The sequence below is a fragment of the Oenanthe melanoleuca genome, chromosome 10 (assembly GCF_029582105.1).
Source record: "Oenanthe melanoleuca isolate GR-GAL-2019-014 chromosome 10, OMel1.0, whole genome shotgun sequence".
Lineage (NCBI taxonomy): Eukaryota > Metazoa > Chordata > Aves > Passeriformes > Muscicapidae > Oenanthe > Oenanthe melanoleuca.
The window spans coordinates 17,874,897-17,891,011 of record NC_079344.1 but is presented as its reverse complement, the minus strand read 5'-3'; the positions used below and the strand labels follow the sequence as shown (position 1 = coordinate 17,891,011).

Here is a 16,115-nt window from a genome sequence, read left to right as displayed (position 1 = left end):
CAGAATCCTCCCCACCATCACCCTGGGACAGCCACCGAAACACTTGGAGCTGTTTCTGTCCTCCAGCCCTTGGCACATTTGCAGGATGCTGTTGGAGGTGTGGGGGGCAGCAGGATGCTCAACCCCCCCATCTGGCCAAGGCAGACTCTGAAATGCCCACTCACAGGCAGTGAAGGCCCAGCTGCCTGCTGTCAGGTGGCAGAGGGAAAAAGCAGGAATGCTAAGGGAATACAGGTTCTGGCCAATGGATTTGCTGTGCTCTAGAGTGTGATCCAGACATGAGGGTACAGAGGGGGTGAATGGTGGAGCAGGGAGATCTTTGTGGCTAAAGGACCACAAAGAGCACAGGTCCACCTTTGGGGAAACTGAGGCACAGCCAGGGACTTTAGGCCATGCCTATCCCCATGCCAGGACACCAGAGAGGAGGATGAACTCCAGGGGTGCTGGGACATCTCCCTGCTCCAGCTGCACCCCCATTTTCAGGATATGCCAGGGGGCACCCCAGGCAGGGGATCCCCTTGCCCAGCCAGGTCCAGGAGAGCTGGGATGTTGGCTCAGCCTGGAGGCTGCTTGCAGTGCCAGAGGCTGGCTGCCTGCCCGGGGACGGCGGTGGCAGGCTCAATCCGTGCCCATTGTGCTCCTGAGGGAGCAGGGCTGGGGGAAGGGACAAATCCTGGCCTCAGCTTGGGGCCAAGGCCACCCTGGTCATCCAGAGGGCTGGAGACCCGTCACTCCTGCAGGATTAGCACAGGGTTAGACACCATTCCCACGGCTGCTGAGCTGGGATGGGGCCAGGATGAGGAGGGAATGGGGTGAGACAGTGCCAAGGAAGGATGTGCTCAGGTTAGGATGAGGCTGGGGTGGGATGGGACTGGGGCAGGATGGGACCAGGGTGGGACAGGACCAAGGCAGGACATGGCCAGGGTAGGATGGAATTGCAGTAGAATGGGGTTAAGATAGGATGGGGTTGGGAATGGAATGGGATAGTGACATGTAAGGATGCAGCCTGGGTAGGACAGGACTAGAGTGAGACAGAGCCAGACTAGGATGTGGCCACGGGTAGAATGGAGCTGTGATAGAATGGGATTGGGATGGGATGGGATGGGATGGGATGGGATTGGGATGGGATAATGGGATGGGATTGGGATGGGATGGGATGGGGTGGGGTGGGGTGGGGTGGGGTGGGGTGGGGTGGGGTGGGGTGGGGTGGGATGGGATGGGATGGGATGGGATGTTCAGAGAGGATGGGATGGGATGGGATGGGATGGGGCAGGTCTCTGCTAGGGTGAATGGGATGGGATGGGATGGGATGGGATGGGATGGGATGGGGTGGGGTGGGGTGGGGTGGGGTGGGGTGGGGTGGGGTGGGGTTTGGGGTGGGGTGGGATGGGATGGGGTGGGATGGGATGGGATGGGATGGGATGGGATGGGATGGGATGGGATGGGATGGGATGGGATGGGATGGGATGGGATGGGATGGGATGGGATGGGATGGGATGGGATTGGGGTGAGATGGTACCAAGGAGTGATGGGAACAGGGTAGGATGGAGCCAAGCAGGACGTGGCGAGGGCAGGACGAGGCTGGGCTAGGACGGGACTGGTGTGGGATGGAGCCAGGCTGGGATGGGGCCACGGTGAAGGGGCCTGGCCTGGCTGTGGGGGCAGGAGGAAGCACGTCCTGCCGGGATGGAGGCTGTACCTCGGCGTGCTCGTCCCTGCCGGCTGGGGGAGGCTCCGGGAGGCAGCGCAGCCCGCAGCATTCCCAGCGTGGCTGTCAGTTTAACAATACCCCGCTGGCCTGCATGCCGGGGCTAATTTTATCCTTGGAGCCAGGCCAGCACTGCCCTAACTTTCCTCACTGTGATTTATCCCAGCCATTTCCCTTCAAAAACAAGGCCCCCGTGCCAGCCCTGCTGTCTCCCAGCAGCAGCACACAGTCCCTGCCAGGGCAGAGTGGGGCAGGATTTGCCCCTTGCGGGGCTGTTTAGAGAGCAGGAGGGTGGTTGCTGTGTGAACACCTCCTGGGGTCACTCCCCCCACAGCACAGGGATGTTCAAAGCTGGCTGGAAGCCAGGGGATGCTCAGGCAGAGCAGGCTCTGCTTTTCACAGATATCTCTGGGAAGGAGGTGGGTGTTTTTTCTACCAATGATTTTATTGAAAAGGCTGTGGGGCTACTTTTTTTTCCCTTTTTTTCCCTTTTTACTCCCTTTTCCCAGTCAGCAGCCATACTCGAGAAAGAGATTTCTCTTTTCCTCTGTGCATCTAGTTAAAAACAGATCAGTAAAAATGCTGCAGAAAAATGGAAAATATTGAAAATATCTCATGACAAACAAACAGAAAAATCTCTTCCAAATAAACATCTCTTTTCTTCTCTTCTCTTTTTTTTTTTTCATCAGAAAAGCTTTTAGTGTGCAAAATGTCGACCGCTTGGATTTCTTCTCCCAGCAGGCTGGGATGCACCCACCCCTGCTCCAGGAGAGCGGGTTTTCAGAAAGCTAAAAATCACCGAGCAGAGTGATTTCACTGGGCAGAGCACCTTTACCTCCACGTCTGTCCCTCTTGTGACCCCCCACGCTCCTGCCAGCCTGTAGCAGGGTGGGAGATCCCCAGGGAAAGAACGAGGCGGCACAGCCAGCCCGCGGGGCGGGTGAGCCCTTCCCTGCCGGCCTGGCAAAGGGGAAGGAAGCCCAAAGTCATTTGGTCACTAGCATGATGAGTTCCCATCCCTTGTCAGCCTGCCCCGGGCAGAGGAGGCCCGGGGGGCCGCGGGCGGGGCGGGAGGAGGCGTTAGAGGTTGTCGTACATGCGCAGCGTCTTCTCCAGCTGCTGGCTGACGCGCTGGTAGAAGACGATCTGCTGCCTCAGGTAGGACTGCATCATCCTCTTGAAGTCGGCCACGCGCCGCTCGTGGAAGTGGTTCATCTCGGCCTGCAGGGCGAAGCCCACCACGCGGCAGCGCTTGCGGATGCCGTCCGCCTCCTCCTGGTCCATCCTGCCCTCGTCGCTCATGCGCTGGCTCTCCTTCACCTTGGCGAAGGCGCCTGCCGGGGCAGGGAGCGGCGTCAGAGGATGCTTCCCTGGGCAGCCCCGCTGGAGCTCATTGCTCCCCCCCTGCCTGGCCCCAAAGCACAGGCACCTCTCCTTCCTGCCTGCATCTCCCCCTGCCCATCAAACCCAGCCCTCTCCTCCAGGCAGGCATTCTTCCTCCGGGCTCTGGCATCCCCAGCTCTTTTTCCATCCCATCCCTGGTCAGTCAGCCTCATGTACAGCTGCTTTTTTTCGTGCTGTGACCCAAGGCTTGGGGTGCAAAGCTGAGATGGGGCAGTGTTAGCATAGCCAAACACCCCAGCCCTCCAAATATTCCATGCCATTCCACGAATACGGGGTCAGAAGCAGCCCTGGGAGACCCCAGGCCAGGAAGCAGCGAACCAGGATGTGGCAAGGGCATGTGGTGCTGTCTGGAGCTCGGCTGGGAAAGCATCTCCCAGTCCCAGAGGCAGCTGATGCTCTGACACCAGTTTTTCCCTCTCCTTCCATGTTTTTTTACAGCTCAGTTTCGAAAGAATCCTGCCTGGCTCCAGCCCTGCATTCCTCCCCCTCATTAGCACAGAGGCTAAAAAACTAAAAACAGGATCTGGCCCGCACTGGGCTTTTTTCCTTCTCCCTGCCCCTTGCCGGGAGCACCAGAGCCGGGGTTACAGCGCTCCCGCTGCGCCAGCCCTGCTCCCAGAGGGGAGGAGGAGGTGAAGGAAGAAGCAAAGTTTGGAGGCCAAATCCTGCCTTCCGCTCTGCCCACGCGGCCTCGCTTCCGGACGGGATCCAGCCCCTCTCCATGGGTAAACAACACTCAGAGGAAAGGCAAGGAAGCTGCCCGGGCAGGACTGAATCCTCCTGCTCCCTTTGCCTTCCCAGCCTCCCCCAGGGACGTGGAGCAATGCACGGACATCCCAGCCTGCTTGGACACAGCCTGGGGAAAACCTGTCCTCCAAAGTCTGGGGACAGCGGTGTGCGTGTCCCCACCCAGCTGCCCGCAGCAGGGAGTGTGTGGACTTTGGCCCCACACCCTCACTGGTGGCTGCCTGGGGGCAAAAGGACACCGGGGCCCTCCCTGCCTGACGCCTGACCCAGGGAGAGAACAGCAGACATTTCTCTCCCGCTCTGATCCCACCAAATCCTGGGAACCAGGGACATGGGGAGCTCCGATGCCCTGCGGGTGCTAAACCCCTCCTGCTGGGCTTGGAGGTGCAGGGACATACCCCTGAAAAGTGTGACCCTGGCTGTCCCCAGAGGTTCAGTGTGTCCTCTATCCCACTGCCCTACAAAGCCCCAGTGTTGGAATTTAGCAAGCTCCAGTATCCCTGCTGGCCTTGGCAAGAAGGGAGGATGAGGAGGGACAAGTGGAAGTGGGTGGGGATGCACAAGAGGTGCCAGGCAGGTCACCCCAGAACCAATGACAGCAGTGCTGGCTCCTGTTCATGGTCTGGGGGAAGTGTGACATCCGTGCTGACGCCCTCAGCCAGTGCTTTGGGTAGCACCAGCAGCAGTTACAGAGTCCACGGCACCACTGGGGCAGACTCTGGACCCAACAGCCCTAGAAGACTCTCCCAGGCTGGGGTGACTGGAGGGCTGTGCCAGCAGGGACCACACTGCACCCCTAAGAGGCACAGGCAACTGTTTCAATCCCCATTCCCATCCTCATTCCCCATTCCCTTCAAGGCCCAACAGAGAATTTCCTCATTGCATCCCCATCCCACTTGCCACTCACATGCTGTTCCTGGGGAGAGGAATGCCTCCTTACCTTTCTGCAGGTGGATGATGTCTGGGAAGTTGGAGAGGAGCCCTTGGTACAAGGAGAGAGTGTCCAGCATGAGGAACAGGTCGTTCTTGGGCTGCTCGGCAAACATCTCCCCCACAGCCTCGTAGGTCTTGCCCGTGTGGGAGATGGCGTTGTTGAGGGCATCCAAGCTGTAGGGAGGGTCCATGTGGAAGGAGTGGCTGATGGCTTGGAAGGCATTGCCCAGCTTCTGGAACTCCTTGCGGAAGCCGCCCACGTGCTTGCGCACCAGCTCCGACGCCACGTTGGTCAGCTGCAGCACGCTGTCGTCCATCTTCTTGCTGAAGGCCTTGAAGGCGTCCACGCGGTCCTCCACGTCCTGCAGGTCCTGGTGCTCCGTGGGAATCTGGATGGTGAGGAGGAAGCTGGCGCCCACCATCTCGTCCTTCTCCGCCCGGCGCTTGCCCAGCTTCCACTGCTTCTCGTCGCGGCAGCAGAGGAAGTGCTGGAAGCCCTCGTACTGGGACAGGACGGGGTGGCTGGTCATGTGCTCCATCCAGAGGATCAGCCGCCGCTTGCGCTTCTCGATGAAGTCCTCCTCGAAGCGGCCGGTGGCCTGCTTCTCGGGCAGGTGGGGCACCGAGATCACCGTGAACTTGTGCAGCAGCCGGTTGTAGAGCCAGTCAAAGTGCTTGTACCGCCGGTACACGGGCGAGTTGATGTTGCTGGGGGTCAGCTTGTAGGAGATGTAGCTCTTGATGCCCTTGAACTTGGTTTGCTTGGTGGGGTCCTCCACGGAGCAGATGAAGGGGCTGGGGTTGGCCCTCCACTGCGGGCCCCTGGAGCCCATCTCGATGCAGTAGGTCTCGGCGATCTTGGACATCAGGGGCACGTCGCCCAGGATGAAGGCTTCCACCCCGGAGCGGACAAAGCAGGAGAAGCGGTTGAGGTTTCTCCCCACCACGCTGCCCCTCTTGGAGGAGCTCAGGCTGTCCTGCCTCTCCAGCGCCGGCTTGGGCCGGTAGCCCGAGGCGTGCTGGTGGTGGCCGTAGGCTGCCGGGTACTGCAGGCTGGGCGAGGGGTGCCCGTTGGTGCCCGGCGCGCTCCGGGGCTCCTCCACCACCGTGCACGCATCGTCCCAGTCGTCCCAATCGTCGTCATCGTCATCCTCAAAACTGCCCTGGTAGGAGATGCCGGGGTTGGGGGATGCCGAGTACAAGGAGGAATCGTGCCCGGGGGAGCCGACAGGGCTGCTGGAATAGTCCGTGTAGCTGGAGCCCGAGCGGGAGCGCAGGATCTCGACGTAGGAAGCAGGGAAGAGGCCGGTCTCCCCACGGCTGTTTTGGCCCTGTAACCACCCGTCCAGGGAGTTCTCGCTGAAGATGACGAGCTCCTCGTTCTCCTGGATGCTGATCTCCTCTTTGTTTTCGCTCTGGAAGTTGTAAAGCGCTCTGGCTTTCAACGCCATGGCCGGTGCCGGGTCGGGAAGAAGCGGGGGGAGCCAGCGAAACTCAACCCCCCCGGCCAAAACACCCCCCAAAAACACCCCCCTGGCCCCGGCAATACCGCGGGCTCCGGGATCACCACCACGCGCTGCTGTGGGAAATGGCTTGGCCGCTTTCCCAGGAAAATAATAATAACAAAAAAAAAAAAAAAGGTGGCGAAGAAATCTCTTACGAGGTGACGCCAACGTCCCTATGTCCAAGTGGCCCCCCCGGATCCCGGCGCCCCGGTTAAAAAGAACATTTCCCGTTTAAAAACGACATTCCCTGGATAAAAAAAAAATACCCCAAGATTCCCAGTCAAGCGAGCGGCGTTCCCCTGGCTCCTCCGGGATGCGAATCCCGGCCGGCCCGAGAGCCGGGCTCTGCCATGTCCACGCAGGGTTTATCTCTCCGGGAGGCTGATCCCGAGGTTTCACTCGCCGGGAGGAAAACCCCTGGCTGCCAACGAGGAAATAAATCCAAAGCGATTTTTTCTCGGGGCTCCTGTGGATAAAACACCCTACATATACCGCCGGTGGGAACGACCCCAAGCCCTGCCCAACCTCCCGGTGATCCCGGGGTTTTGCAATCCCTTTCCGGGCCGACTTTCCCGATGGTTGGCGGGGTTTGGTTTTTCCCTGCAATCCGTCAGTCTCCCAGGCAGGACGGAGGCGGTGCCCGTGTCGGTGTCGGTGTCGGTGTCGGTGTGGGGGCCGGTCCCGTGGCCGCTGGCTGTGCCGGGGCAGCGCCGGGGCCGCTCCGCTGCCGGAGGGGTGGCGGAGCCGGCCGCCAGCCTCCCGTGACGCCGGGGAGCGGCCCGGCCCGGCCCGGCCCGGCCAACCGCACGCTGCCCTCTGCAGGCAGGCAGCCGGCCGCGGGGGCACGAATCCCCGCCCGCGGGGGCTGCGGCTGCTCCCGCCTCCCTCCCGGGATGTCCCCCTCAGCCGCGCTCGCCGCCGGCCCGCAGCGCCCCGTCCCGGTGCGCGGCCGCGGGGGAAACTGAGGCACGGGGCGCGCGGGCTGAGGGGGGCGCGGGTCCTCCGCGCCGGCAGGGGGCGCTGCGGGCGGCGCGGCGGAAGCGCGGCGGGCGGGCCGCGGGTTGCCATGGAGGAGCTGAGCGCGGCGCTGGCGGCGGGCGTGGGGCTGGCGGCGCCCTGCAGCCCGGCCGCGCCGCACCCGCGCCTGGCCGCCTACAAACCCCGCGGCGGCCAGGGCCAGGCCGAGCGCCGGCAGCGCCTGCTCCGCATCCAGAGAGAGTGAGAGGGCGGCGGGCTGGGAGCGCGGGGCGCTGGGCAGCTGCGTGTGGGGAGCGGGGGGAGCTGCGTGTGGGGAGCGGCCCGGCCGGGGAGTGCCGTGGGTGACCTGCCGGTTGTTCTCTCCACCCCAGGAGGCGGCTGGACTACGTGAACCATGCCAGGAGGCTGGCGGAGGATGACTGGGCCGGCGTGGAGAGCGAGGGCGAGGAAAAGGAAGGGGAAGATGCGGAGGAAGAGGCGATGGACGTGGATGCTGGCAAAAAGCTGCCCAAGCGCTACGCCAATCAGGTGAGGAGCCATCCCAGTGGGGCAGGGATGTGGGGTGGTCCGAGGCCATTTGGGGGCTTAGAGGAGCGTGTCCTGCCCGGCTGGGTGGGTGCTCACAGTGAAACTGTGCATGTTTCACCTCCCAGACACGCTGAGTTCAAATGGAAAACACACGGAGATGGGATGTGCTTTAGAATAACTTAGGTTGGAAAAGACCTCGAAGGTCACTGATTCCAGCCATTGACTCTGCATCACCACTTTAGGAGATTTCAGCTCAGCCAGCAGCAGTGTTCAGCTAAAGATTTCTGTCACTCCCTATGTTTGGAAAGGAAAGAAGGACAAACTCAGCTGGGTTTTATCAGCCTGGGTGCTGTATCAGTCTTAGATAACACACAGCCACTTAGGCAACCTCTAAAGAGGTCAACTTGTCCAGGCTCCTTACTACTAATATTTTGGAATCTCCAAGCCCTGCTTTGTTTTTAAAAATAAGTGCTGGAGTGGAGCCCAAGGTGTGGGGTGCTCATTCAAGGGCTGTGAGTGCTGTGCTGTGGTCTGAAGCTCAGTCAGCAGCTGGGAAGCAAGAGAAAGGCTTGGGGAAGAATGTGTTAGTCAGGTTGGACTTGATTAGAGGGGAGGGAAGGAGCCTTTTCAGGGTGACAGGCAGTGCCAGTTGCCTCTAAAGCTGTCAAAGCAAAGTCAAAGCCTCCTTGCTTTACCCTTGAGCTGTTTGTTGTCCATATCTTCAGGAGAGTTGTTGCTGACTGTTTCTTCTTCATAGCTGATGCTGTCAGAGTGGCTGGTGGATGTCCCCTCAGACCTGGAGCAGGAGTGGGTAGTGGTGGTGTGTCCCGTCGGGAAAAGGGCTCTTGTGGTGGCCTCCAGGGTAAGTGGGCTTCCAGCAGCTGCTAAAGGACCTGTACCTGTTCACAGCCAACATAAAACTGCCTTGACTGGGGTTTTTTCTCCTTTTTTTCCCCTCACAGGGCACAACAGCAGCTTACACCAAGAGTGGCTTTTGTGTGAACAGGTTCCCATCCCTGCTGCCGGGGGGAAACCGGCACAACTCAACCGGTGACAAAGGTACAGGTGTGAGGAGGCCTTTGGGACAGGGAGGGGGGAGCTGCCTGGGACTTTGTGTGTGCTGACAGGCCCAGTGCTGTGCCTCAGCTCCCCCAAGCCCCACAGCTATGCCCCTTTTTTGTCAGCCTCAGGCCTGTTTCTGTATCTCTGGGATTTCTAGATGGGAACAATATCAGATGCCTTTATGCTAGATGAGCACATAGAATCCCTGAATGGTTTGGTTTGGAAGAGACCTTAAAGATCATCTTGTTCCACTGCCCTGTCAAGGACAGAGAACGTTCCTCTAAACCAGGCTGCTCCAAGCCCACAGCTGCTCTGGGCAATCTGTGCTAGGGGCTCAGCACCTTCACATGAAAGAGTTTATTCCTAACAACTAATCTAAAATTGCCTTTTTCCAGTTTAAAACCATTGTCCCATGTCCTGCCACATCATAAGCTTCCTGTTTGACTGACACTTAAACCCCGACATCCTCTCTGTCCTCTAACAGAGACCTTTGTATGGTGTCATCTTCCTTAATACCTCTTGGAATTTTTTTTTTTTTTTCCCCTGAAAAGAGAAGTTTATTGTCCAGCAAATGCCATGTTCTGAAGCATGCCCTCGCTTGTTGTGCCTCTGCCTGGTCCCTTTGCAGCCTCACAGCTCAAGGCTTTTTGTGGTTGCAGTTTCTGTTAGCTGAAGGGGATCCCTCTGCATGCTGCAGTCCCACATCAGGGCAGGATTAATTTTGGAGAGCTGGGGCCTGGTATCTGCCAGCTGGGTTGGGCAGTGTTTGGAGCAGGTCTGGACCTCCCTGTGTTTGTGTGTGCAGTGTACAGCATCCTGGACTGCATCTACAACGAGGCCAAACAGACCTACTACATCCTGGACGTGATGTGCTGGAGAGGACACCCCGTTTATGACTGCCAGGTACTGCTTCCCTGCCCTCCCTGGTGTTCCCTGAGCTGCTTTGCTCCAGCACTAGGTGTAACTCACTCTGCAAAAGGCAGCTATTTCTCCTAAGCACAGCTTTAGGGCTGCTGGATAACTGTGTGCATGTTTTGGGGGGGAACAGCAGGGTTTGGGGTGCTATTCCTGCAAATGAAGTTGAGTTTGTGAATCTCCCGGGTGAGCACAGAGGAGCAAAGATGCTTGGCAGATGCTGTCAGGGGATATGGTCACTAACTCTGCCTCCTTTCACAGACTGACTTCAGATTCTTCTGGCTCTCCTCAAAAATCCAAGAGGAGGAAGGGCTGGGAGAGAAAAGCAGGATTAATCCGGTAAGTCCTTTTGTACTGAGAAGGAGGCTGGGGGGTTAAGCTCTCCTGTTCAGCAGGCTTCAGCAGTTTCTTTCACAAGTGGAAGCTTTCTCCCTGTTTTTTTTCCTTCCCCTCATAGATCAGGCTTCAAAGCTTAGATTTGATGAAATGGGATGCCGTGGTCAGGATGTAAATAGATCCACTGCATATTGTAGATGAGTTCAGTAGGGTTTTTTCCCCCATCCAAAGTGCTGAGGGAGATCACACTGCTGCAGGGTATCAGCTAACTTCCATGCTGTTTTTAGCTTTCCCTTGTAATGGAATGGAAAACCAGTGTGGTTTCTTCAGGAGCAGTGTTGGTTGGCAGCCTGACTACAATGGGATTTATTCCTGCAGTCTTGTGGGTTTGTAAAGCTCTAAGCTTCCCCTCTGTTTAAACTGATCACTGAAGTTGTCAGGATGAATGCAGAGCTCATGCTGAGCCAGAACAAAAAGTCTTCCTTTGAACACTTATATATGGGGGTCAGACATAGAGCCCACAGCAGTTTGGAACGTGATTTTTGGGCACAGACATGAGAGATTTGTCTGCTTGTGGCCAAGCAGAGCAGCTCCTGTGAGCTGAGCATCCCAGTGATAGATGGGGCTGACTGCAGTGAGGTGTTCAGAGAACATCCTGTGCTGACTTCCAACAGGAATATCCAGAAGATAACTACCTAATGTGGGGTGGGGGGGTAGTTTCAGCTTTCATTTCCTGGGTGGAAAGCTTGGCTTGGCTGAGCCAGCAGCCTGGAGCAGACGTCTGTCTGCTTTGCATCCTGCCCAGAGGTCATCACTTTCTATTTTGGTTCGAAGAGCATCTCTGGGTCAGCTCTCCTGAAAAGCTCTTCCTGCAGTCTTAGGTGTTTGGAGTATGTGGGAGCTGCTCCTCACCCTTTCCCTCTTACACCAGATCCTCCACTGGAGGAATCCTTTCTTCTTAGTGCTGGATTCAGCAACTTGTTCTCCTCTAGACAGAGAGTTGCCTCTTCTAACCCTCTCTTACTCTTTCAGTACAAATTTGTGGGTCTGCAGAACTTCCCCTGCTCCTCGGACAGCCTGTGTGAGCTGCTGGCTACAGACTTTCCCTTTGAGGTGAGAACACACAGATGGGGGTTGGACCCCAGCCTTGGCAGCAGCTCTGCCAGTGCTGGGAGAGAGATTCATCCTCTCTTCTTGGGAATTTGCTCTCCTGAGGCTGCACAAAGCTTGCCAAGTTGTTGTTTCCTGCGTGTGGGATGGATGCCTTCATGCCCATGTTTGATCTGTTGCCTTGTCACCGACCTCATTTCACCACACAAACGGGCAAGAGTTAAACCACAGCAGTCCCTGAGTCTGTGCTGCCCTTGCTGCAGTTGGCTGTGTCTGAAAGAGCCTTCTTGGGATGAGAGGACACTCAGGCTGCTTCCAGAAGCAGCACAGCTCAGGTTCACACAGCAGTGTGATGGACAGCTGGTCTTTTTAAGGGTCACAACTGGTACTGACCACTGCCCTGGGTGGGCATGTGTGCATATCCTTGGTGTTGGTGCTTCCAACAAGGCACCTGGCTGTTTTGTGGGGAGGAAGGAGCAGGGTGGTGGTAAGATCCCAATAGTTTTGGGGGTGTTTGGGTGTTCATGGTGGGTGCCTGAGGTGTACTGGAGCTGGGGCAGTTGGCTGTGGCATGGCAGAAATGACTAAGCAACACACTTGTGTTTGCTTTATCAGCTTTAAAAGTAGAATCACAAAATATTGAGTGGAAAGGGACCTGCTAGTAGTATTGAAATCCAGCTCTGGCCCTGCACAGGACAGCTCCAAGAGTCCCACCCTGAGAGTGTTGTCCAAAGGCTCCCTGAGCTCTGGCAAGCTTGGGGCTAATGACTGCTGCTTTGGGGAGCCTGTTCCAGTGCCTGACCACCCTCTGGGGGAAGAACCTTTTCCTGATATCCTCTGGCACAGCTGTTGTGCTGTTCTGACTGCTGGGGAAGGGCAGGACAGGCACATCCATGTGCCACCCAGCTCAGTTCTGTGTGCTTGTGAGCAGGGAGTCGCAGGCCCTTGTGGAATCAGCTCTGGCTGCTTTGCCTGCCCTGGCTGACTTGTCACTGCAAGGGAAGGGGATGCAGGAGGCAGTGGCATTCCGACCCAGTGACAGTGACAACATCTGTGAGCCAGAAGCTCCTCCAGTGGCTGCAGCTGTTCCTGGGAGTGCCCAGTCTCAGCCCTACATCAGGAACAGCCTCCACAGAGATTTCTTGTCCCATGAAGCCAAAAGCCACGTTGATGTGACAAGTGTCTCCTATCCTGAGTTAGCCATTAAAATAGGTGTAAGTTTAAGTTAAGGGCACTGACTTGGCTGTGAAGGCTGACTTTGCTTTCTGCTTGTGAAAGCCAGGACAGTCATCAGAGCAAACTGGAAAGTCCCAACCCCTCACTGGTCTTGCCAGACCCTGCTCTGAGCATGGATTGAAGAGGCTTCCCAGCTTAGAGCTGGCTTGCTCAATAATAAATGCCCTGAGTGCCTCTGTAGGAACAGTCATTCCTGGCTTTCCCCAGTAGAGTCTTCATTCCTTCCTGAGCCATCTGCTCCCATGAGGAAAGGCTAAGGAGTGTTTGCCCACTGCAAACACAGAGCAGCAAACTTCTGGGCTACAAAGGAGACCCTTGCGAAACTCTGGAGCAGGAGATGGAGCTGAACAGGCTCCAGCTGTGTAATCCAGCTGTAATTTCCCCCCTAGGCCCTCTGCTGTATCAGGGTGTGACCCCCAAGAAGAAGAATGTGGTGTATGTTGGCTCAAAGCAGCCCCAGCAGCACAGGAACCGTGGTGCTTTTTCCAGGAAGAAGGGAGCTGTGGGTCTCTGCCGTGTACCACAAGAGGGAGCCCAAAAATCCCCAAAAACACCTTCTACCACTGGCACAGAGCAGGAGGCAAAATACATCCTGTGGATGAAGGGTGACAGAGGTCCTCTTAGGTCTGGACCCAGCATCTTTGGATCCTGACAGTGATCTTGTGTGTGGTGGCCACAGAGGGGGTCAGTGCTTTCAGATCTGGGTTTTCAGAGTTGTTCTGTAACCTCAGAGCTGATCCATTCTATTCAGTGGACTCTTACTCTCTGGAATTCAGTAGACTTTGGATCAGTTGTCTGACTCTGAATTCCAAGTGGTTTTTGGAGTGGATCTTAAAAGCTACTGTCCTTCTCACAGATCTTGCTTTCCATGCTTTCCATGCTTTCCATGAAGGCAGGGGAGCCAAAGCCTCTGAGAAACCCTGAAGTTTAGGAATGGGAGAACTGTTAAGCACCTAAAATCTGGAAAGAGTAGCTGTGGAATGTTAAATCCTGCCAGGCCAGTCTCTCCTCAGGTTTGGTCGTTTAGGGACAGCGTCAGTCCTTGTTCTGACGTGGCTGCTGTCACTGTGATGACTCAGGGTCAAACAAATACAGGAATACAGGAGTCACTTAAATCAGGGAATGGAGAACATGAGCTATTTCCACCAGGCTGAACTCCTTTGAATTCTCTACCTTGGGGAAGGTATTTAGAGTTATCTGGAAGGCCTTTTCGGGCTTTACCAAAGCATTCCTGTGGGTGCTGGAGAATCCCCGTGTCTCATCAAGTGCCACAGACCCACAGGAATGGGCTGGATATGCTGGAGTGCTGCAGAATCTGATTCTTCCCAGGAGGCAGGGTGGGGGAAAAGCTTTTCGCTTTATATATCCACAGGGGTTGCACAAGCTCATCATGATATTTACTGTTCTGGTTTTATGTTTTCCTAGCACAGAAATCCCCCTTTTTCTGGGGTTATTTTGCAAGATGTTAACTTAAAATTATGGCCAGAATAGTGCCAGAAGCTTTACACTCTCTGTCAGAGGTTAGCATCTGTGGAGCAGGAGTGGATATATGCTGCTGTGTGCTCAGCCAGTGTTTCTGTTTTGGGGGCTGTAGGATCAAGGAGGGGCCTGGAAGCAGTTCATCCCGAGGTGGGCTCTTAGTACTCCTCTCTTCTGCCCACTCAACCACTCTTCCTTGTAGCCAAATGGCCTTTTAAGAGCTTGTGGAGCTGAGCTAAGAGGAGCACCACCTCCAGCATTAGTCAGCCTGACAGCAGGATCCAACCTTGCAGAGCACACCCCTGGGAAGCGTGGGAAGAGGGGGGACGAGAATCCCTGAGCACGGTGGGGAAGTGGGGAAAACGTCAGCCAGCTGCAGCACTGCAGAGTGTGGAAATAGCACAAGAGTTAGGCCTAAACCTTTAAAGTCCTGAGTGCCCTTAACTGTCACTGATTGCTAGGAGAAGTATCTCCTGGGAAACATTTAAGAATTTTTTTGGCATAAGCCAGCTGAAAGAGCTGTTAGGAGCTGGGGCTCCTTGGCGTCACATGCTCGGGCTAATTACTTTCCAAATGTATTATTTAAAATAACCCTAATCCAGTAAAGTGGGCTGCCTTATTCAGAAACTCTCTGGCTTTTGTGCAGAATGGGATGAAAGCATCCAGAGGACATTGCTCTGTGCCGACACCAGGCTGGGCTCATTTGCCTTTGACAATTTAAAGCCATCTGGGAGTCACTGATCTTTCAGGGCAGGAGCTCTGCAGGTTTCTTCTTTCCCTTCCGCTATTTATTGCACCGCTTGAGGAAAAACGATCCAGCTGGTGGTTTTGGCCTGCAAACTCGGAGCAGAGCCGTTGTCTGGTGCCTGGTCATTCACCTGCAGCAGCCTCAGCTCTGCCCTTTCATTCATTGTCTCTGCTGCCCACAGGTGGACGGGCTGCTCTTCTACCACAAGCAGACGCACTACACGCCCGGCAGCACCCCGCTGGTGGGCTGGCTGCGGCCCTACATGGTGCCCGAGATCCTGGGGCTCGCCGTGCCCCCCACCGCGCTCACAGCCAAGCCCGACTACGCCGGGCGGCAGCTCCAGCAGATCATCGAGAGCAAGAGGAGTAAAAAGCTGGCGGAGGAGCAGGGCCACCCCAGCGGGCAGGAGGCCGCGAGGAACGGACGCTACGAGCTGGAACACTTGTCCACCCCGCAGCCAGAAAAGTCTCCAGGGGGCCGGGGTGGAGCAGTGAGCCAGATGGAGAGCTAAACTGCTGGGCAGGGAGCAGGGAAAAGGCTCCCTGCTTCTCACTGTGCCTCTGGGAGGGTGCAGAGGAATGATGATAGGATGGCTTTGTTTAAAGGGCATGACAGTGGAGTGTCTTGCCCCAGGTGCTGCTGGATTTTTTTTTATTTGTCATTATTACATACTTTTTTTTTTGTCAGGACTTCTGTGAGGCCTTAACAGGATTGTTCTTCGCTAAAGCAGTTGTGTGTTGGGAAATGATCTGTCAGCATAGCACAGGGATGCAGTTCAGCTCCTGACCCTGCTTCTATTAGAGTCTTGGCAAAACTCCAGCATAGGAACAGTGCTTGGACCTCTGAGGTGCAGCTGCTGCTTGTGACCCTTGCAGCAGCCCCACCTTCCCAAGCCCTGGAAATCGGGGCTTCTCAGCCTTTGATCCAGCTGTTTTCTGAGGCCTTTTCAGTGAAAGTTGTTACTGACAAGAAGTTTGCAGTGAGCTGCTGTAAATCCAAAGGCTGGATTTTCGGCACCCACGCGTTCTTGGGAAAATCTAAATTTCCCTGCGTTGCAGCAGGACCTGCCTCGGAACGGGGCTTTGTGCGGCACAAGCACGGCAGAAGCCTCTCTCTCCTCCAGGCTTTTCTCAGTGGGGGGAGGAAGGAATGGGTTCGCTCTGAAAAACGCTACCATTGATTGTGCCAAATAAAAGGTTTCTCAGAAAGACAAATTCTTGAGCGTCTTCCTGCTACCTAAGGGTGGATGCGTGCTGTGCCTCCCAAACAGGGATTGAAAAATTGGTTCCAGTGCTGACTGGAGCAGAGGAAACGCTTGTGTGGGTTTAATTCTCTGCACATCGAGGTACTTCAGTCTCTTCTCCTGTCTTTCTCATCCCAGCCCAATCCCACTTTTTAAGCACTGGCTGCTCCCCCTCCCTGGCTT

At 56.3% G+C, this 16,115-nt stretch overlaps 2 protein-coding genes across 2 annotated transcripts; one reads left to right on the top strand and one right to left on the bottom strand.

Annotated features, from left to right (window-relative positions):
* Positions 1-2,132: 2,132 nt before the first annotated feature.
* Positions 2,133-7,120, bottom strand: SNX33 (sorting nexin 33). Its single transcript, XM_056499365.1, has 2 exons — positions 4,800-7,120; positions 2,133-3,042 (listed from the first exon to the last, which is right to left on the bottom strand). The coding sequence occupies exons 1-2, from the start codon at positions 6,241-6,243 to the stop codon at positions 2,789-2,791; spliced, it is 1,698 nt and encodes a 565-aa protein (XP_056355340.1). The 5' UTR covers positions 6,244-7,120; the 3' UTR covers positions 2,133-2,788.
* A 226-nt stretch (positions 7,121-7,346) lies between these two features.
* SNUPN (snurportin 1) lies at positions 7,347-15,903 on the top strand. The gene is made up of 8 exons (XM_056499369.1): positions 7,347-7,515; positions 7,647-7,803; positions 8,561-8,665; positions 8,766-8,862; positions 9,671-9,768; positions 10,042-10,119; positions 11,149-11,229; positions 14,871-15,903. Exons 1-8 carry the CDS (start codon positions 7,364-7,366, stop codon positions 15,198-15,200), a joined length of 1,098 nt encoding a protein of 365 aa, XP_056355344.1. The 5' UTR covers positions 7,347-7,363; the 3' UTR covers positions 15,201-15,903.
* The last annotated feature ends 212 nt before the right edge of the window (positions 15,904-16,115 follow it).